At 35.4% G+C, this 23,641-nt stretch overlaps 1 protein-coding gene across 4 annotated transcripts in view; it reads right to left on the bottom strand.

Annotated features, from left to right (window-relative positions):
• Positions 1–23,641, bottom strand: part of E(Pc) (Enhancer of Polycomb) — a 371,838-nt gene that overhangs the window by 228,690 nt on the left and 119,507 nt on the right. For all 4 annotated transcript variants that reach the window (XR_016550343.1, XM_090413189.1, XM_090413191.1 and 1 more), the window contains one exon: positions 9,816–9,911. Coding sequence is in view for 3 of the 4 variants with exons in the window: in XM_090413189.1 (XP_090269315.1) it covers positions 9,816–9,911 (96 nt within the window). In the remaining variant the exon portion in view is untranslated. The remainder of the gene's footprint in view (positions 1–9,815; positions 9,912–23,641) is intronic.

The following is a 23,641-nucleotide window of genomic DNA, read 5'->3' as shown; positions in this document are numbered from 1 at the left end:
CGCCTATCAACCAATTTTTGCAACCCACAAATCCTCAACCTGTTCTCATACGGTTCATTCCACAGACCTGCTATCATCTTGGTCACTCGCCTCTGGACCCTCTCCACATCCTCCCCATCAAGAAGAAACCTAGGTGACCAAATCTGAGCACAGTAGTCTAGATGGGGTCTTATCAAGGCTCGATAGAGAGGAACAATAACCTGCTTGTCTCTGCTTGTCAACGTATTCTTCAGCAACCAAGTGATTTGATGAGCTGTTTTGGTCACTTTTGCAATGTGTCCCCTAAATTTCAATTCCCTATCCACCAACACTCCTAAATCTCGTGCCTCATCAATTTCCTGGAGCAGGGTTCCACCAATGCAGTAAACTGCCTCCAATCTTTTCACCCCAAAATGCATAACCTTACATTTTGCCACATTAAACTGACATCCATTCTCCTTAGCCCAGACCTCCAATCTATCCAAATCATCCTGCAAAATTTTGACGTCATCTGCATTCACTATTGCCCTACCCAACTTCGCATCATCCGCAAACAAATGAACTGTTCCTCTCAGATCATTTCCTATATCATTTATGAACAAATTAAACAGCATTGGTCCAAGAACAGATCCTTGTGGCACACCACTAGTCACAGGCCGTCTTGTGGACTCTACTCCCGAGTAAACCACTCTCTGATATCTCTCCGTCAACCACCCTCCTATCCATCTCACCAACCCTATGTCCATTCCCATATGCTGCAATTTACTGAGTAGAATTCCATGTGGAATCCTGTCAAAGGCCTTGGCAAGGTCCAGTAGAATCACCGTAAACCCATTACCCTTATCCAGTTCAGCCGTCACTGTGTTATAATACGTGAGCAAGTTACTGAGGCATGACCTACCCTTCACAAAACCATGCTGTCCCCGATACAGTATCCCATTTTCTTCAATCCAATCTTGTATTTTCCTTTTGACTATTTTCTCTAAGACCTTTACAATGATTCCTGATATGCTAATCGGTCGGTAATTTACAACAGCAGTCTTGGAACCACCTTTATGCAGTGGAACTATTTTCCCCTCTTTCCACCCGCTCGGGACTAACCCAGACCCGAGACTCAAATTAAACAAAATGGTCAAGGGTACTGACAATTCTTTAGCTGCTTCTCGTACAACACGAGCTGGTATACCATCCAATCCCACAGATGTATTGACATTGAGGTTATGCAATAGACTACTCACCTCCACTTCATTAACCACAATTCCCGTATAATCTACTGGTTTATTCGTTTCTGCAATGTCACCACCTGGATGATATACTTTTGCAAAGTGCTCACTCAGTAACTCAACTATCTCAACTGATTCAGTTACCTCCCTACCATCGGCATTCTTTAAAATCAATCTGCCATGTACATTTTTCCTTTTACTTGCTACATATCTAAAAAACTGTTTAGGATTCTCTTTAGCCTACATGGCCAATGTTCTTTCGTAATCCTTTTTTGCTTTTCTTACCACACTCGTCACCCTTCTGGCCTGCGCTTTATACCGTTCATGTGACTGCCGGTCACCCTTCTCCTTAAATTCCCTCCATAGTTGTTTCTTTTTTTGCAACTCAAGCTTAATGGTGTTATTCATCCATTTAACCCCTACTTGATTTATTATTCGGACTCTAGGTATACAGTCAGCCATTGCTTCATGCAAGCACTTCTTAACTACCTCCCATGCACTATCAACTTCTAGTCCTTGCAGTTGTACATGCCATGGCACTGAACCAATCAAACTCCTAAGCTTGTCATACTTTCCAGCCCGATAATTCCACATGTACCCTGTCTTAATTGAAAATTCTACACCTTTAGCCACCTCCCAAGTTAAGACCCTATGATCACTCTCACCGATTGGTGGCAATGTGGTCATATTTGTTACAGCCAAATCCTCAGATGTAATTACTAGGTCAAGCACTCGCTGACCCCTAGTATTTTCCATTACATGCTGTCGCAGATAGTTATCCCTTAATAACCGCATAAAATCCAGTTCCTTCCTCCCATGTGTCCTCTCCTCACTCCAATCAATGCGACCATAGTTGAAATCTCCCATAATAATCACCCTCCTTCCACCCATTTCTTCTATTTGCTTGTGCATACTGTCACCACCATCTTTTCCATCACCTGGTCTATAGCAGCACCCAATTGTATATTTAGTTCTGCTAGCCACAATCTCACACCAAATGGCCTCAAATGTGCTCTTTTCTCTATCCTGCAATTCAACTTCTATTCTCCTTGGCTGGAGCTCATCAGCTATCATCAACAATACTCCTCCCCCCATTTTATTCTCTCTGTCATTCCTGAACACACTATACCCATCACATTCAATCCCACTAGTTATATCATCTACAGTCAGCCATGTTTCACTAATACCTATAACCTGTGGTCTGGAAGTGCCAACCATGGCCAAAAACTCTTCCTTCTTGTTCCTAATACTCCTAGTATTAGTGTACATGAATTTAAGACCCCCATTAGCCCCAACCCTACCTTGTTGCCTTATATTAACTATCCCACTCTGATTTGTTGTCCTTATTTGCTCTGGCATATTATATTCATTGTTACATTCAACTGCCTCCATAAGGACTGTATCTCTACCCACCCCCCCTAACAAATCTAGTTTCCCTGAATTTGCACATCCACTACATTCAGCAACACTTTCTCAAGTTTTCTTACACTGTAACCATTCAAATGCAAGCCATCCATCTTATATAGATCCTTTCGCCCATCAAACTCACTCCACACATCCACAAATTCCACACCACTCGTCATACATAACCCACGCATAAAGTCATTTGCAATTATAGCCCTCCTTTTAAACATTTCACTGTCATACCGTGGCAAAAGACTAATCATTCTAACTCTCTCACTCTTTTCTTTTGCTACCTCAAACAATTCATTCAGGTCTTCTATCATTTCCATTTTATCTCCTTTCAAATCATTCGTACCTGCCACAACAATCATTTCTTTCACCCTTTCCTTTTGCTCTCTAATAGACGCAGTTACGTCCTTTATGGTCGCACCAGGTTGGTACGATTTTGTCAAATCCTCTACTAACACACCTCGTACTAACGAGTCTCCATACAGCACTCTATCCTTCATTTTGTTCATGTTCACATTCATACGTCTATTTTTCCTGTCATACCTTTTATTATTGGTTGGTTCATTCAGTCTACTTTTGTTCATGCACTCTAGCTGCTGTTTTGCTCTTTCTATCGCACTATTCAACAACGCGATCTCACTCAATGTATCTATCTCATCTTTTTTGTTCTCTGAGAAACCATTTATACTATCATTCACACTTTCTACATTCACACTCTCACAATTTTCATGTACAACTTTGCCGTTTCTTGTCATATCCCTATTTCCTTCATTTTGAAGGTTGACAAAAATATCACACTCACGATCCGAAATACGCTTCAATTCCGCATTCTCCCTACATTTTCTACACACATTCAATCCTTTATCATCATCTAACCACACTCCGACCGCACTCCGCAAAGCGTACATTTCACAGCTAGTACACTGACTCATTTCTTTTATGCTACTGTTCTTTGATAACGATGGCGAACCTTCATTACTGGCCGCCATTTTCCTACGCACAGGTGCCATATTTATCCGTAACGTGTTTTGTCAAATTAAACATTATAACACACCAAAAATAGACGCACTAAAATACGCAAGGCAAATAAAACAAAACTACACAATATTAAGTAATTTGTATCGATAACTGAAAATGATACTTATCTTATCTGGAGCTTGCACGAACACTACTCATTACGAATTCATCTAGCGGCGACTTCCGACATAGATTATGTTATAAAACACTTTAGTACACTAACCACGTTAATAAAGCTCTAATAATATACCAAAATTAAACACTTAAGTCCATTAAATTGAATCCAAAACACCAATAAATCAGCAAAAAACACAAATCTCTCAGGAGCTCTCCGATAGCACGACCGTTCACCCTCGGTCTGATTTTATCTGATATTCTCTTTAATGTATGGAATGGCCAAAGTTTTACTGTAATCTAGTTTATTTTTATTAAAAGATGTAGGCTGTGAAGAATTTTGTTGATAGTATTTTTGCTGTAGCATGTGTTGATAATTTTAAATTCATGCTTAAGTGCTTGCTCATTGGAGCAAATCTTTAAAGCCCTGGTAAATGATGAAGGAAAGACTGCCAGAAGGAAGACGTGTGATAAATATATTCCAGAAATATTTTATCCAGTATTTAACCACAAACAAAGATGCCAAATAAAAACTATCATTTTATTTTTGTGAAATGCTTTGTATCACTTTGTTAGGAAATAACAAATAAACTAAAAAAACTGGAAAGCAAGTAAAAACAGTTACCATCTCTAGTGAAAGTATTTAACTGTTTAAACAATGGATAATGTGTAATTGCTATTACACTGGCTGCTGGTTCATGGGTTGCTGTATACTACTGGTAGATATGAATGTGCCATGATCAATTAATGAAGACAGACTTTATGTAAAATAGTCCCTTGTTTTTTGTTACACTGTAGAGGATGCTTCTTCATTTCAGCTGATTCTTTGAATACACTTGAGTAAAAACGGTAATTAGGTGAAGCATTTTTGTGTTTTGCCATTCTATTTGATGTTTTGTTTCTGTTGCATATGCTGCTAGCTCTGATCTGTGCTTTCTTTCTTTCTTTCTTTCATTCTCAACATCCTTGAAGTGTTCCAACTGGCATATCTTTCCAGATCTGCCTGTCTGTCCTATATAGTACAGATTACAACTGATCTTGTAGGCACCTGGATTTTTAAGTGACAGATGTGGAAATTTAAGGTAGTTAGAGATTTTGTTAATTGGGTAGAAAGCGACCTTCAAGTTTTGTTGACAAAGCAATCTTGCTATTTTATCTGTGACTAATATGTGTTTGTGTGCGTGCATGTGGTGTGTGTGTGTGTATGTGTGTGTGCGCGCGCATGCGCATGTGGGAGAAGCATTGCTCCCTTATAGTCTTGGTTTGCTCGTTCTTCTCAGTGTTTGGAGGTAGAAACAGGATGTTTTTGACTAATGTTTTGTTGCAGCCATTTTTTGGAAGGACTGAAATAAGATACTATAGCTCTTGGTTTCTTTTATCTATGTTGGTGGAAATTCTGTGGGCTCTATCGCACAAGAAATAATGATGTTTATTTTTGCAATAGTGGTGATGAGAAATTGCATGTAGGTAACATCCTGCATCGGTTGGTTTCCTATAGACTAAGTTGAGTGATTTTCAATTGTGAATTGTGTGTTTGGGTTGTTTGAAATTAAAGTCATTATTCTGAACATGGTAGTATTCGCCATAATGTTGTCAAAATGAATGCTGATTACTGTGTAACTTTCAAAGAAAGGAACAACTATACTATTTTAATATACAAGTTAAAATTTACTTACATTTTCATTTAGAGATCAAAGCCTCACAGCTGTCAATTCAAATACAGCAAGTAGACTAAACAATCAATTCCAACAGCAATTATTTCCAAAATTAGTCGCAATAATTTATTCATATTATTAATATATTTTAATAAGATATTAAAAGTTGCAGAAAAAAAATTAAAAACCTTTAATCTTCTATAGTTTTCCACGGGATATTTAATTAAATGTAGATAACTGTAGAAATATTTCATTAAAAGTTAAAATTTTCAATTAGCTATCCTAGATGGTCTTGTGTATCACTTGGTATACACACATGAACTCATCTTTGCTAGTAAATAAAAAATACTTATGAGCCTAATTCTTGATGCTTATATTATTTTTTATAGTATTTAGAGTTAGATAATATTTATTCTAAAATGAAATAAAATAAGTCCCAGGATATGAACTTAGTTCTAGTATATGAGTTCTAGTACAGTGAGACAAGTATCAAAATCTAATTAATGATTCCATTTAATATATTATATTCAGCACATTGTGCAATATGAATGTAAAAATAGACCATGCTTATAATTATGATCTAGAAGTATAATTTTTACATGACATTTTTTTTTTTAATTACATCAAATGCTTTCAGAATATGATCAGTATTCATACACTGAATTTAAGTTTTATTAAGGCACATTGAGTTCTGCATAACAGTGATATAGGGTTTCTGTTTTCTTGGCTATGCAATATATACTCCTAATGTTGTGATGTAAAAAGACATACTATTTCATGTCCATTTTCAAATGCTAGTCTATAATTTGAGTTATGATTATTTAGCATTATCACCAAAGTGGCAAAACCAAGAGGCAAGTGAATTGTGTTTGTGCACATTTTATTTACCATTGTTTAATATATCTGGGGGGGGGGGGGTGTCAGTGAGCTTCATAGGAATGGAAGTATTCCTCATGTGTTCAACAGGATTCTAACCCAGAGTTAATAAGATGAAGAAAAGAAGAACAAAAACTATTACATAATACAATCAACTCTCGCTACAACAAACTCACAGAAACTACAACTGCATAACAGTGATATAGGGTTTCTGTTTTCTTGGCTATGCAATATATACTCCTAATGTTGTGTGATGTAAAAAGACATACTACTTCATGTCCATTTTCAAATGCTAGTCTATAATTTGAGTTATGATTATTTAGCATTATCAACAAAGTGGCAAAACCACAAGGCAAGTGAACTGTGTTTGTGCACATTTTATTTACCATTGTTTAATATATCTGGGGGGGTCAGTGAGCTTCATAGGAATGGAAGTATTCCTCATGTGTTCAACAGGATTCTAACTCAGAGTTAATAAGAAGAAGAACAAAAACTATTACATAATACAATCAACTCTTGCTACAACAAACTCACAGAAACTACAAGAACAATTTGTTATATTAGATAGTTTGCTAGTCCAGTGCAGTTAGCCAAGTAGCTATGCACTTCGCAACCATATGCCTGGGAAAGGAGTGTCCTGGGTTTGATTCCTGTCACTGACATGAGGAGCTTAGAATTTTTCTCAGGCATAGCCAAGTTAGTCAGTCTTGGGCATGGGCTGCAGGGTTTTTCTCCCCAGTTTATCTGGGGTTTTTAATCGCGCAAGCATGCAAACCGGCCTTGAGAACTCAATGCTTCTACAGACATAGGATACACTGTGAGGGACAGGGCTAACAACCTTATACTTGTGTACGGTTGCAGTTAAATTAATAGAAAACTCTCAACACCGCAAGGTAAAAGAGGAAGAAGAAGAAGATAGTTTGCTATAGAGAATTTCTTTTAGCAAAGTACTATACTGGTCTTAGGATGGGACTCTGATAGTTTGTTATAGTAATTAAGTTTGTTACAGAAGTGTTTGCTATCTTGAAAGTAGTACAATGTCAGGTATATGACCTCTAATAGAAAATGAATATTTTATTATGATAATCAAGTGATGTATTATGTGATTAACACAAAATTACAGTAGTCTGTTTATAAATACACTCAGGTCTCTCTTTATGCAGCTTTGAAGTTATGCGGTGCACGCCCACAGATACGAGACCTTTCGACACTTCTGCGCATGTCAACAGAAGGAGAATCCATTCCGATAATAGGGTAATCCAGCATTTCTCAAACTTTTCCTACAATGAAAGCACTTCACAAATCCTGAAATTTTCATGGAACACCTTGGATATTTTGTGATGTATTCATTAATAATTAATTTTAATTTAGCTGATATTTTATTAATTAATAACTGATCATTAATTATTGATTAATAATTAATTAAATTTGGCCCAATGGAGAAAAAAAGAACCGAAGAAAAAAATTTTCTTTGGAAATGAAAATTGCAATTTTACATCACTTAGCAAAAGGAGAGGGATCTACGGTGGTTGGTAAATATTTTAATTTAGGCGAATCTACTATAAGAGCAATTAAAAAGATTGAAGTCACAATAAGAAAATCTGTCATTTCTGGCACAAAACTAAGTGCCAAATTATCATCATACTCAAGAGATGCTTTATTAGAAAACACAGAACGAGCGCTCGTAATTGGGATTGAAGAATTAACTCAAAGGGGAATTCCTATAAGTGGTTATTTAATTAAAGAAAAAAGATCTTCAGTTTTATGAACAGATGAAGCTTGGAGCCGTCTACTTCTGCTTCCCAGGCTGATAAAATATTTTCAGCTAGCAAAGGATGGTAAACCGGGTTTTTAAATATGGAATGCACTTCATAAAGTGAAAATTACAGGTGAGGTTGCAGCAGTAGATGAAGCAGCAGCCAAAAATTTTTAAGAGAAGTTAGCCAAAATTATTGAAGATGGTGGATATTGTCCAAATCAAGTGTTTAATGCTGACGAAACAGGATTGTTTTGGAAGAAAATGCCTAGTCGAACTTACATCGCAAAGTCTGAGAAAAAAGCAAGTGGGGTTAAAAAAAAATTAGTGAAATCATCATCGCAAAGTTTAATCCCCGATTACATTGTCAGAAGAAAAAAATCAGCACAGAACGATGGTGAAGCTAATTCTGTTTGTGAAGAACCATTACCTTACCATACAGATTTGATGCACTGACTATCTCTTCTGGTGATGAAAGTGATTTTGCACCAGTTCGCAAACGTAGCCGAATATTGTCTAATAGTGATGATAATTCTGATGACAAAATGTTAAAAAAAAAATTTTTTTAAAATGTTACTTTTCAATAAAATTAAATGAATAAAGCTTTAAAATAGACTTAGGCATTCTTATTTTCCTGAATTTTTATAAACTTTTTTATGCGATTTTAGGTTTTAATTTATTGCTTCGGTTTCATGCGGTTTTAGAAAATTATGGAACGTATCCCTGATTTTTCAATGTAAGTTATGCCTTTTTTGTGAGATTTTTTGTATGCAGTTTTCTGTGGAACATATCTACCGCATAAAAAGAGACCCGAGTGTATACTGCAAACATTTTACTGTTTTTGAGACATTTTTTTAAGTATTAAAGAAAAATGACTTCTTAATCAATTAATAACTATACTATAATGATATTTAATACACATTTTAAAATTTAATTTGTACGTTAAAAATACTATATGAAGAATCAAGAGAAAATTTACTGCAGCTGTTAATAGCATGTATATTTCAAATGCAACAGCATAGTCAAGAATTATGAAATTTTAAAAAGCATTTCCATACAACATGCCTTTATAGCTTTATAGCACAATTCAGAAGAATGATAGTTTTTAGGATGCATGAAAATCATGTTTTTAGGATGCATGTATTTTCATGTGTTCCCAGTAAGAAATGGAGATAACAGAAATCCTCCTCCCACAAATACATATTTCCATGCTGTCTTCAATACAAGCTAGCCAGACAGAGAACATGAGTAAGTGATGAACATAATACACTGATATCATGCCTTCTCTGTTTTCTTCTCATAAAATGTTGACTTTCATTTTTAACAAATATGTTTAATTATGAAGACAATGCCTTAACAAAAATTTTGCAGTGTGATACATGTTATCAAAATAATGATAACAGCCTGTTAAATAGAGAAATAGCTAGGATGCATTAACCAGCAAATGTTATAGATAATAATCAGAACCAATCCTTATATTTCAATAACGGAGCTTTCCTTATGTACACCAAATCTAAGGTATTCCCATAGTAAAATGTCATTATATCATAATAAGGGATGGACGGACACACACACACACACTTATACATACAGGTGTTAACAGTAATAAGGAAATTGAAAGCATGTCAAAATAACCAAGCAATTAAATTATCAAGATGTACCATCAAAGTTATAGAGAAATTCTGAAAAATGGTTGCTTTGTAAAATATATTATACATTGAAAACATAACAGCATACATGATGAAACAGAAAACATAAAAACTATATTAAAAATGTACCTACCGTTTTTAACCGTTTGTTTAGCCAGTAATCATACACTGCAATTATAAGATCATCATCTTCTTTAAGAAGTAACTTTGCTTCTTTCAGAGTTATTACCTGAAAAAAAAAAGTTCAAATTTTGCATAAGTTAGGAAAACTAATACATTCCTTTTTTAAAAATACTGGCACATCCTCTCACCTCTCCACAACCTCATTTTATATAAGGAAGCTAAATTCGCATTTAAAATTGTTGTTGTTGCAAAGTCACCTGACGTGAAGTCAATCTTGACTTCACATCAGGTAGTGATAATATTTTTTAAATGAGATATCATCACTGTATTTACCTGTGCACAATAAATCTAAAAAATAAAAATTCATTTGTGACTATCTATTAATACAAAACCAAGAAAACAAAGTTTATAAGAATGCATTAAAATGTTTTTTTTTTTGTTTTTTTTTTTGAGAAGTCACATAAGAAGAAAATGTTCACAATGTTAAAAGGATAAAAATGCTTGAGAGAAAATACTAATTTAGTATCAGATAATTCCTGGAAAAAGAGGAAGGGGTAGACCGTCAATGAGATGGATGGTATGTCTGGAGTGACTGATCTTCAGAGAGTTGACATCTCCAGAAAGACATACAACAGGACCATCTGGCACGGACTGGTGTAGAACATTACCAAGGAAAGAAGTAACCATATGGCATCTGATGATCTCCAATGAGCTGATGGATGGATTATTGCATGTGCTTTATAATCCTGAAGAACTCATTCCCAGCCAACCAAATTAGTTTTGTAATGCTTTTTGGCACAATTTTGAAATACAGTTAATTTTTAATCTTAATTTAAATTATTATTATGTGGCTTCCACCCACAACAGGTTGTAAACCTAGAGCACACTACTACTACTGTGATTGAGCAAAGGTTTCTTTTTATTATTTTTTAATTTTAATATTATTTACATTTTGTTTTACATAATTTGAATACTCAGCTCTAGGTTTACAACCTGTTTGATAAGTATTTTAGATCTGTCTTTTTCAAACTGTGGGTCATGAAATCAATTTAACAGGTCAAAGCCCAACTAGCATTTTTTTAAAATGAAACATTGATTTAAAAAAAATCAGTGTATCACAGATTTCATAACTTAAGATGTTCATGCCCAAGTGGCCATATTCATTATGTTTCAATCAAGCGAGTCATCTTTACAAACTTTAAATATATACAGGATGCTAGCTTAACGTTTCCAAGTAGTGCCACCTTCTGCCCATTTAGGTTGGATGTGCTATCATGTGGCTGATGCAACCGGATCTACAAAATTCATGTCAATTTGAGGTGAATTTTTGCATTTTTATTCATGTATGAAAGCTTTAAGAGTGCACAATAGTCATCTTAATTGGTCCAATGCAATTAATTGTAGGATAACTTTGAATACTTCATCAATTAATATAATTTTAAACATGGAAATTATCACGTTCAAATAGCTATGCTTTACACATGCCATTTATGCGAGAAGCACAAAGGGTTTACACTATGTGATGAGATTAGATTATCATTGGCACACACTAGAGTGAGACAAATACAATTTGAATCTTGATATGATTTTTAAATACAGCCATATAATACACACAGAAATCAGAAAAAGTAATCTAATCAGTTGGAAAATTATTATTTTTCCAGACTGAACCAAAGAAAGGCTGAAATAGCATGTTTCATTTACTTATTTATACACAAGTTCCAATCTCCTTCGATTATAATCATACAATCTGCAAAAGCTCTGGCAGAAATGGGACATTCAGTATATCAACACTGTGTTCCCATTGTAAAAAAATTTATGATCTATAGAAAATTACTTGTCTGTATCAGGTCCTAAACATGTCAGTTCATACTTCACATGCAAAACAGATGAAACTCAGAAAACAAAAACAGCAACTCATGACAAATGACAATATTCAACTGGATTGGTTGACATAACCAATCACAGCCACTGATTTCTAGGTGCTATTGTCTCAGCACACCCTGCCTCACCTGGATGTTTAAAACCACTGGAATGCTAGGAATTTGATCTGCTGCGCCATCTGTATGTCTTTTCAAAGGTGTCAGTATTTGTGACTGCACACTCGGGCCATTAACACTAATGTGATGCAATGCTTAAGTGCTGAAAAGTGCTGTTAAAAAGTTGTTTCTTATTATTATATCCATGTTCTATATTTATTTATCTCTTTATACTTAATTTTAATCATATTTAATCATTAATTATGTTCAATACTAAATAAACTCGAACTAAAAGATTAACACATTCGAACTAATTAAAACTTATAAGACATGCTAAATACTGTAATTATGCATTGGGATACAAATTGAATGATAATAAGTTAAGCTAAATTCCTTCTAGCAGTATTACTCATAAGAACAAACTATCAACCATTCTAATGTTACTGAGACTCTAAATTCCACCTTTCATATTGCATCAAATTAATTCTATCACATACAAGTTCCAAAATTCTCTCCTAAACAATTCTTCTTACTCACAAACAAGGTTAACTTTCTACATAGTGACTGTCCGCAGAGTTCCTTATTATAAAGTTCTTAATTTCATAATTGTAAACAATCTTCTTTCTTCTAATGAATGTTCACACAAAATTAAAAGAATAGCACCTTACCGAACTTTTTTTCTCTGTGTCGTTCTGACCATGTGTTTGTCTGGATATTTCTCATCTATTTTGGCTGTCTATATGCCAACATAGGGGTTACGCTATCTTCATTCTTTCTTCCGGAAACGGACTCAAAATCCTCGCGTTTCAGGAACAACTCGATGGACTTTCCAGCAACGGCTTGATTCTGCTAGGACAGAAATTTTCTTCCTTCAGCTTTGCATGGAATCCAGCTTCATTTCTTTACGAATGCTCGGTGCCCGAAATCACAGACTTCATCCCCTCCTTCACGCGAAACTGCCCGCCAACTTCCAAACCACCCAACAGGAAAACGATACGACAAGTGATCAAGAAAAAGCCCCCTTGTTCCAGGCTCAACAACCTTTTATACTCCTATCGAGCACCCTCTTTTTTAGTCCCTTTTTGCACATGAACCTTACTAATTTCACCCTTTTGCTTATCCTTTGTTTCTACGATGCTGATATACTCTGATTCATGGAATACATGGTTAAGTGATTTTCCGAGTAAGCTATACCCGCCAGCGTTAAGGTGTAAGCGTGTAGCTTTAGGCCTTCCAGGAATTAATACTTAACAGCTTTATGATGACTCACAATAGATTTTACATAACTTAAATAAGGGTTAAATTCACATTATCCCTCTTTTTAAAGACATACAAAATGAAATCTTAAATTAATCACAATAGCTTAAATATAAGGTGCTTAAATAAAGAATACAAATTTTTTCATAAAGTGAGGAAGTTTCACTTTTAATCACAACTGATGTGCAGGTATTTCTCTATGTTTGCCTTTTTTATATGTTAGATCCTAAATGAATGATTTCTATCCAAGATTCCTTCATTTAGGATCTAACAGTGCCTTCATGAAGCATTAGTATATTGTGTTTAATTTCAGGAATCACACAAAGCCAGGAAACAATTAGGGAAGTTTATATTCTATAGGTGTGATTTTTGATTTTGAAAATTTGCTTTACAAAAATCATTTGGTTTCTGCACCCAACGACTACTTTATGAACAGTTGTTACCATGTATTTTCTGCAGCTGACAATTTGAAATAGGTTGTTAGGACAAATGTATTTAGTTAAATATTTGGCACTACAATAAAACTGTTTGCTTGCCTGTATCCAGTAGGGTGTACATGAGAGAGTAGCTGTTTTTTTTTTTTTTTAATAAGCAGGGTTGATTTGTCTATCTCAAATTTATGCCAATTCTCACTACATAAAGCACATACACTTTGTCTCCATATTGTATTTAGTGAAACAATAAGGCTACTTGTTTTTCTTGCACCTGCAGTATGGTATCTGTTGGAGAGGGGAGGAGATGTTTATCACTACTGTCTGACCATACATGCGAGACCCTCCCCTCAAAACGTCTGCATATGGCAGAAGAAGAAAAATTTATTTTGATAATAGGTTAACCAATGCGTTTCGTAGGATGAGTGTTTATTATTATACTGTAAAACTCGATGTAGCTTGGAAATACCAAAGCGCTTTACATCAATTTTTACAGAGGGCAAGTCTCATGAGATTGTTACAAAACTAACCTTGTATGTCTCTATATATTTTATGCTATATATTAATGTAAATAACCCTATGGGAATTGACTGCACTTACTGCTTTAACAAAAATTTCTAGAATGTAAAAAAAAAACAAAGGCAATGCTTTGCCACCGGAACTTTGTACAATAGCTCTATGTAGGGGCATAAGAAAGTTGTTTACGATTTAAGTGTATGAGAAAGTTGTTTGCAAGCTCTGCGTATAAAAAGCTTCAAAGGTTAGGGTCAAAGAGATTGACAAGTTTTTGCTGCCCGACAAGATAGGATTAAATGAGTGCACAGAGGAGAAGAAAGAGCGGGTGGGTCTTAACAGAAGATAAAGGAGTCGTACCGAATTCTTCAAGGGTTACAACCCTTTGTGCAAGGTCACGGAGAATGTGAAATAAAGAGAGACTGAGCCGAACATCAGTATCGGCAGTTAGAGGCAGAAATATCGGGAGTAGGATCCAGAGGACTGGATGTTACGCCAGAGGAGAAGAATGGGAATGACGAGAGAACAGTCGATGTAAATACCCGAGACAGTATCAGTCGGATGTCTTTTTGTCGCAGGAGGTCAACCGAATCCCAAAAGCCGCAGAGCAATCTTCAAGCCTGTATACCGAAACCTCTTGCCTGAGTTTTTCAAGAACCGGGAAAATTGCAGTCCAAAGTCCACCAATATCCAGACGAAATGCCCCCTGAAGCAAGCCTCTCCAGATGGAAGCCTAAGGCCCGAGATGAAAGGGAAAGCATAGGTACTTTAGTGCAGGACCTTTGGATGGGTGTCCGACAAAACCTCTAAGTTTATTCCATCTTTTGTTGTACACTGCTTTTGTAATCTAGGAGATATGTTCTTGTTGAGAGGCTTATACGCTGGTTAAACATGATAACTAATATTTAAGGAATTGACAGCGTATACTAGAAATATAGATTAAATAAACTTTAATATATACTTTCCGATATTTCGGCGAACGTCACGTTGCCATCTTCTTGGGAACTTACTACAAAGACACGTGCACACAAGTACTAATAACAGCAAATGAGACTGAAGCTAGGAAGCTAGCGTTTCCTAAAGTCCTGATGGTGCCCCCTGGCGGGCTATATTAGTAGTTCTTGGCCTTTGGGCTGAAGTCCTTCTGATAAAAGTTTCCCAAATTTGGGGCAGTTTCATGCATCCAAATTTGTTGAGGTTTGGCATGAAGAGAAAGCCTTAAACTCAGCCCCACAAAAACCTACCATATGGCTTCGCTACGTTGATGATGTTTTCGCTATTTGGCCACATGGCCCGGATTCACTCCTCTCCTTCCTAACACACTTGAACAACCAACACCCTAGAATCAAATTCACCCTGGAAAAAGAGGAAAACAATAACCTCCCCTTCCTAGACACACTAGTCACCCGCCAACCTGATGGAACCTTGGTTTTCTCAGTTTATAGAAAACCCACCCATACAGGCAGATACATTCACCAACAATCCCCCCCCCCCTCACAACAATATGGAGTTATTAAAACATTATTCAACAGGGCAAAAATAATCTGTTCTAATGATCAAGCCCTAACCACTGAACTAAATCACATCCGTGACACTTTCTCAGCCAACGGCTACCCCCTCCAAAATATCCAAAAAATATTTAACCCAGTTATCCACAACCCACCACCCCCTCCCCTTCACAAAAAAGATTACTCTAAATCTATCACTATTCCCTACATCAGAGGCACCTCGGAAAAAATCAATAAAATCCTAAAAAAACATGACTTGACCACTTGTTACAGACCACATAGAAAACTGGCATCCCTTATCCGCTCCACCAAAGACCAACCACTTCCCCCTAGACCTACCTGGTGTATACCAGGTACCTTGCAGCTGTAAACTGTCCTACTTTGGCCAAACAGGCAGGACAGCAAATATCAGAATCTCAGAACACAAGGATTACATCCGATTTTACCAGTACAGCCACTCTGGGCTTGCAGACCACGCTCTGGATACTCGCCACAGAATAAGATGGAAGAAAGCCACAGTAATACACCGCAGCAAGTTCAAGTATGAAAGACTATTCATGGAATCAGCCTCGGCCCTTAGGAACATGCCAAACCTCAACAAATTTGGATGCATGAAACTGCCCCAAATTTGGGAAACTTTTATCAGAAGAACTTCAGCCCAAAGGCCAAGAACTACCAATATAGCCCGGCAGGGGGCACCATCAGGACTTTAGGAAACGCTAGCTTCCTAGCTTCAGTCTCATTTGCTGTTATTAGTACTTGTGTGCACGTGTCTTTGTAGTAAGTTCCCAAGAAGATGGCAACATGACGTTCGCCGAAATATCGGAAAGTATATATTAAAGTTTATTTAATCTATATTTCTAGTATACGCTGTCAATTCCTTAAATATTAGTTATTAGGAGATATGTTATAGACAAACTGATAAGAAATAGTAATAAGAAGTACTATAAGAGAGTGCTCTGATTTGTTATTAATTAGAATATAATTTGTGAGATAACTTGGCATAGCTGGTTAACCTCTTTGTGAGTAAATCAGAGTTTCAATAATTTCATTTAATAAGCGGAGAATAATTGAGTAATTATATTGTATAGTTATTTAGTATTGAAAAGGGAAAGTTTGTTTCTTTATGCTACAAGTCTAAAGGATAGGTAGAGAAAGTAACCTCCCTATCGCTTAATTAATGTACTTTGTTATTAATGTAAATAAATGTGTTTTAATTATATGTCAATAGAGTGCAGCCTGATTTTTTATTTTACAATGCACTGTTCCTAAATAAACTCAGATCTTTGAGCAGGAAACAACTAAGGCATTAAAGGTGTAGTTTAAGTACTTCAGAACCATGCCTGTTTATTGAAGGAATTTATGCTAGTAAGAGAGAGAAGATCTACCGGACGCATTACTGAGTCTTATGCCGATATAGAAATACTGGTGGCACAGTCTTCACAAATAAATTTTCCAGTGTACATAGGCATACGACTAGTAAATGCGAAAGGAATTAGGATAAAGAAACACCCTGTCTACAATAAAGCAACAGACATTCAATACGTTACAATAAGTCGGGAAAATTAGCTTTTCTTTTCTGAAAATTCTAGTTTTTAAGGTGGTAACTATTTTGCTTGTTTGGAAAATTATGCATATAAAACATGTGAGTTCGCGTCTTGGTGACGAATTTGTACATTGCCTTATTTCTTTCTCCCCTTCAACATGAAATGACTCTTGTTGGCAATGTGCAGCCGAGGCTCTAATATCTGAGGTCGGACAGTATACAGAAAAATTTGACTTTCAGCCTTCCAAAAGAATAGGCATAATGAGCAAAACAGGCAAGCCTACCATCACATTAAATAACATATTTCCTAATTCTGTTTTTTTGTATTTTATTTTATTCTATGTTATAAGTAAATGTTAATAAAATCATATTTCATATTAAATTTGCTAGGTTTTTATTTTATTATATGTAGTACGGGAACATACTGTTTAGTGAAACATTTAGTCATCATCATCATCAAATTCCTGACATGTATCCTCAAGGGGGTGTAGAGGATATGATAGTACTACATGACAAACTCATATCTTTACTAACTTCCTATCTAAACAATTTTCCTTCAAATCAGTCTGTTACTTGTCAAGATCCCAACATTATGAGATCTTATATTTCTATCGTCTAAGGGACTTTGTACCGTATCAATCCACCTATATCTTGGTCTTCATCTGGGTCGTTTTCCTGCCAACGTGGCAGAGAACACTTATTTTGCTAATCTTTCCTCGCCCATTCTGTTTAAGTGACCAAACCACCTGAGATTAGCTCTGCTAACACATTCCCGGATGCTGACAATCTCTAGTTCTTTCCTAATATCCTCGTTTTTAATATGATATTGCCATTGATGTCATCTGTTCACGACTCTCACGTTTCTCAGGACGCTCATATCTGCGGTCTCTAGTCTTTGGTCAAGTGTTTTACTTCTGACCCAGCTCTCAGATCCATAAGTTAAAACTGGTTTGAACACTGTCTTGTATACAGCTAATTTAGTGTTCCGACTAATTTCTCTCTTATTCCATATGAATTTATCAATTGACTTCCTACCATACCAGCTTTGTTGATTCTGTTGTCTACTTCCATATTTAATTTACCATCTTCACTAAAAATCGTGCCTAAGTAGGTGAAATGTTTTACTTGTTCCACAGGTTCTTCACAACACAGTTGATATTTTCAATGATTCTACCTATTTTCATTGTCTTTGTCTTCTTATTGCTGACCTTCATACCATATCTATTACAACAGTTATTCAATTTAGTCAGGGAATCTTGCAAACTTGTAGTGGATTTATTTAGAAGTATAACATTGTCCGCATAAAGCAAAGAGCTGACATTAACATCTCCAATTTTGATATCATGTTTAATACCACTTTTCTTCATAATTTGTTCCATACAGATAATGAATAACAGAGGGGATAATGTACATCCTTGTCTCACACCAGATTTAACATTAAACCATCTTCCTGAACTTCCTTCAATTCTAACTGCTGACTTACAACTCAAATAAAGCCTAAGTATTACTTGATATAATGCTCCATTGACAACACCATATAACTGTAGCATATTGAATAGCTTCACTCTTAGCACCTTATCATATGCCTTTTCCAGATCTACAAAACTCCAATAGAGATCTTTGTTATATTCCCATGATTTCTCCACTATTTGTTGTAAAGTGAAGATCTGATCCTGACAGCCTCTATTTGGCCTGAATCCAGCTTGTTCTTCACCAAGCTTTTCTTCCACAATTCGTCTCAACCGTTTCTCAAGTATACTTGCATATATCTTACCAGGAACACTCAGTAGAGAAATACCTCTGTAATTCTCACATTCAGTTTTATTTCCCTTTTTACATATAGGTACTATGAGAGCTCTACTCCAATCATCGGGAATTCGTCCCTCTGTCCAGGCCTTCTGAACTATGCAGTGCAACCACTGCAAGACTTTTATACTGGTTGAATATCATCTACTCCTGCTGCCTTTCCACATTTCACGCCTTTGATGGCTTTTTCTACTTCAAGTATGGATATGTATTCCTGACTGTATGCCTGTTGAGTGTTTTTAACCACTGTGCTATCACTGTTTGTTTCATTTAGCAATTTCTCGAAGTAATTACACCATACTTCACAGATATCTTTTTCTCCCATTTTCATGTCACCTTTATCATCTCTAACTACTTTTCCTGTACTCTTTCCTCGATTTCTAAGCTTCTTCAATAACCTCCAGAATATTTTGCCACCTTCTTGATATTTATTTTTTTTATTATTTTTTTTTTTTATTATTTATTATTTTCAGCTAGTTTTACACAGTTTAGCTTTCTTACATTTGTCTCTGTATTCTCTAAGAGCAAAAGCTGACTTATTTGCCAGGAACTTTTGATATGCTTTCTTCTTTTCCTTCACTGCCTCTTTAACTTCCTGTGTCCACCATGAGTTTCTGAATTTCCTTGCAGACAACCTCACCACATGCCTCTCTGTCTGAATCAATCAAGGTTTGCTTCAAGGCTTGCCACTGAATCTCTAAAGTTTGGTTCCTGTTCTCAAACTCTTTCATTTTTTCTTCAATAATCTTTGTGTATTTTAGTTTACAGTTCACATCTGAGAGCTGCTCAACTTTTATTCGCTTTAAAACTTTCTTACATGTTATTCTTTTCAATATGAAATTCAATTTTATCCTGCTCAAGACTAAATAGTAATCACTTCCAATTTCAAATCCTCTATACACTCTGGGGTCCTGCACAAGGGAGAAAACATCACTATCAACAATAATATAGTCAATGAAACTTTTATTTCTTGCCTCTTCTCTCTGTGAATTTGTGCACATTTTTATGTTGAAATATGGTGTTAGTAATAACCAGTCCATGTCCTGAGCAGAAATCCAACAAATATTTGGCATTATTATTAGCTTTCCTCTTTTCTCAAAATTTTCCCAATATATTTTTGTATGTCTGACAATTATTTTCTACTCTGTTATTTAGATCCCCAACAAAGACTAACTTTTTATTTTTCATTGTGTCAGTTGCTTTCTCTAAAGCATTAAAAAATTCCTCCACCTCTACCTTAGTCGAACCTTCTGTGGTACCATAGGCACAAATAAGTCTCATTGTCCGGTTCCCCATTCTGATATATGTCCACATGACTCTACTTGAGACTGCCTGCAATTCAATATTAGCCTCGTATTTTGTGTTGAATACAATGGCTACTCCTTCTTTTCCTTGATTGTCATTGCCTGAATATAACATTTTGTATTTACTGCTCAGAAAGATCTCACCAGTTTTTGTCTTTTTTGTTTCAGTCACCCCTATTATGTCGATCTGGTACTTATCTAATTCCTCAGCTAGCTCCATTTCTTTGTCATTCAGGCTTCTTATGTTGATTGATAGTACCGATCTTTAACTCTGGTGATGTTGAATTGGGGTGTTTTTTTTCAGGTTTGTTCCAGTTGCTGACTTTTCGCTGTTCACCCTGGTTCCCTGGTGAAAACAACGGGGACCTTGTTTAATCAGGTGACGCCCCAGCCGGCATGAAATTTTGTCATGTTGTACCATCATTTTAGAATTAGGTTTAAGCTAATAAGAATTACTATTTGGTCGGCTAAATTCAAAATTGCCAGCCCATCCTCATTTGTTTGGTAGATCCAAGTAGATACCCAACAGGGTGCACCACGAGAAGGTGAGGATTGGACATTAGGTCAGAAGCAATGTGGAGATCTCCTCTCAGTTATACAGCTTTGACCCTTAAGCAAATAGTATTACTTATTCCTTGTGTTTTTCTTGTTAATTTAAAGAAACCTCTCATGGCACAAGTATCTCTTAAACAACAAGGCATAACCCACTATTTTATTTGATATGTTGATTAGGCACTTTACACATGTTGCATGAACATAATTATAAAAAGAAAATTCTTAAATCAATCAAAATACAAGATCGTGTTTAGTTCAATAACTGAATACAATCCAATCATGTAAAAACGAAACTTAAAGCATCATTTAGTGTTAATTTCTGACCAGTCAGTCTTGTCTGTTTTTCTGTTGTTAGGAAAAATAACTGGTAGTTATACAGCTAGCATGGTAAGAAACAGATCAGATCTAAAACTGCATTTAATATCAACTTTTTAAATGCCTCAAACTACTTAGAGACCAAAAGAGAGTGATTCATGTAGAAAAAACAGTTATTATTGGCTTTATTCTTGTTAAATACTTACATAAAAATGTCTTTTCTTATATGAAAAACAAGTAATAAATGTATTTTAAATCCCTTTCAAGCAAAAATTGCAGCATCACAAGTGATAACTTTGCAAAAAATTTTCAGTTCATTAAATTTTTGAAGGTGGAAACTTGCTTGTCCTTGAACTTCGAATTAAACATGTTTCATAGTATATGTATTTTTAAATGCCATTGCTGGTCTGAAATAAGACTTCTTATTTCAGACCAGTATTTTAAGTTAAAACAACTGTCTTCAAACATTTCTATACAACTTAGTGTCAATGAATAAATAAACTATCAGAAAATATATTATGGAATTAACAAGATTATGATAATTAGGAAAGATTAATTGTAAGGGAACCTTAAATAACTGACAAGAAAAATCCATATCTTGTAAGAAATGGCACGAAATGATTAGCACTTCTGACTTGATGTCTAATCATTGCCTTCTCTTGGTGCACCCTGTTCATAAGTATTTATCCAGATAATAAAAGAATGAGAACAAGCTCACAATTTCAGACAGCACCAAATTATATTCTGTATTGGCTTAAACCACAAACAAACTTTGGATATATTATTGCCAATGTACATATAATGAACATTGGCAATATATGTACATTGGCAATGTACATATAATGAAACAAAATGAAAATGTAATACTGGATGAACAAAAAAGTAAAAAAAAAAAAAAAAAACAGGATGACCAAAAAGTCAATATTAAAACAACCTGAAACTTTCACATATTCAAAAGAGATAATGTCACAGAAGAAAAATGCCATATCTATATTAGTGTTACTGAGATGAAGACAAACGAAGTGGGGCACTTTTAAACACTAACAAAATGTTATACTAAAGAACAGTGATCAGGGAATGGGAGTAAACTGCAGTTGATCAGTAACATTAATTGTGGGCAAATTTCAAAACAGGAAGCTGTACAATGAGATTATTTGTACCTAATGTACAAACAGGAAAGAAAGAAAGAGAAAAATTCTTGGAGTCATTAGAGAAAGGGCAACTAACAAAGTAAAGGGAAAGCTGGTTTTTGTTACACAACTAAAAACAAAACAGGAAATAAATCCTAAAACATATAGAACTGTTATTGGAAAATATGGAGAAAATGGCAGGGCTAATGATAACTGAAAAGATTTCTGCTCAGACGTGGACTATTTATTACTAACACTATATTATTCCAACAAAGATGGGCAGAGAGAGTATAAAATAGCATATATGTTCTTGTTGAAATGATATCTTCAGATGGGTTAGAGATATGAGAATATATAGGGGATTTTTTATAGGGACTGATTACCATTTGTTTTGAGCAGGATAAAAATGAATATTACATTGAAATACGCATGGATAGGCTTATGTGTTCATCAGACATGTTGTAATAGGTTTCACAGTATGATAAGAACATAGATGGTTAAGAAAATAACTATTTCTTAACTTAAAAGCTAATATTTCGCTGGTATTATATCCAGCATCTTCAGAGCACACAACACAAAGTTTATAACAAATGCAAGACAACCACAATCCGGTGTAACAGTGGGGCTAGTATAAGTGATTGCAGCGTGCAACACAAGACTAAAGTCCTAATATGGCGCCATCTAGGTTTAAAAAAAAAAAAAAAAAAAATTCAAGTTTTGAAATAGTAGTCCAAATGATAGTCTTGGAAAGTTCGAAAAAATATAAATTAAAAAATAAAAGTAATAAATATTAATTTGGTCTTAGGATGACTGTCTCCCAAATCTTTGGTAGATTTATACAGCCATACTTGTTAAGGTTTGGAGTATGTTTTAAGGCTTCTGTTGATTCCAGGAACAACCTCTCTGACTTTTAGAAGCTTCTGTGCATTACTTTTGTTTCTCTCCAATTGATCCTGTGTGCAGGGGTATCCAAAGCATGGTTTGCCAGACCCGACTTACCATAGTGAAAGTGTCGGATATATTTTTTGTGTTCACTGAGGCGGATGTCCACATTTCTTCCTGTCTGTCCATAGTAGGCTTGATGGCAAGAACAGGGCACTTCATAGACACCAGGATGTGATAAAAGAGTGCATTTGTCCTTAGGTGAACGGATGAGAGTTGCTAATTTTTTATAAGGTTTAAATACTGCAAGTAATTGGTGTTTGTTAAGCACCCTAGATATCTTTTCAGATGTGCCTTTAATGTATGGGATGGTGTTTGTTTTGATGTAGTCTTCTGTGGTAGATAGAGGGGATTTATGGGTAGCATTTAGTATGTTATCTATTTTATGGGGATTATAACCATTGTTTAAGAAGGTTTGACGTAGGTGAGAAAGTTCAGCAGTGAGAGCAATGTCGTTGGAACAGATTCTCTAGCTCTACGGGTTAGTGTTTTCAAGATACCATATTGTTGAGAAGGGTGATGGTGTGATTGTTTGTGTTAGTATCTCCCT

The sequence above is a fragment of the Typopeltis vanoorti genome, chromosome 23 (assembly GCF_054136105.1).
Source record: "Typopeltis vanoorti isolate ZY-2024b chromosome 23, IOZ_Tvanoo_1.0, whole genome shotgun sequence".
In the NCBI taxonomy this organism is placed as follows: domain Eukaryota; kingdom Metazoa; phylum Arthropoda; class Arachnida; order Uropygi; family Thelyphonidae; genus Typopeltis; species Typopeltis vanoorti.
Note: the sequence above shows the minus strand (reverse complement) of the source record. Positions and strands in the feature narration are given on the sequence as shown.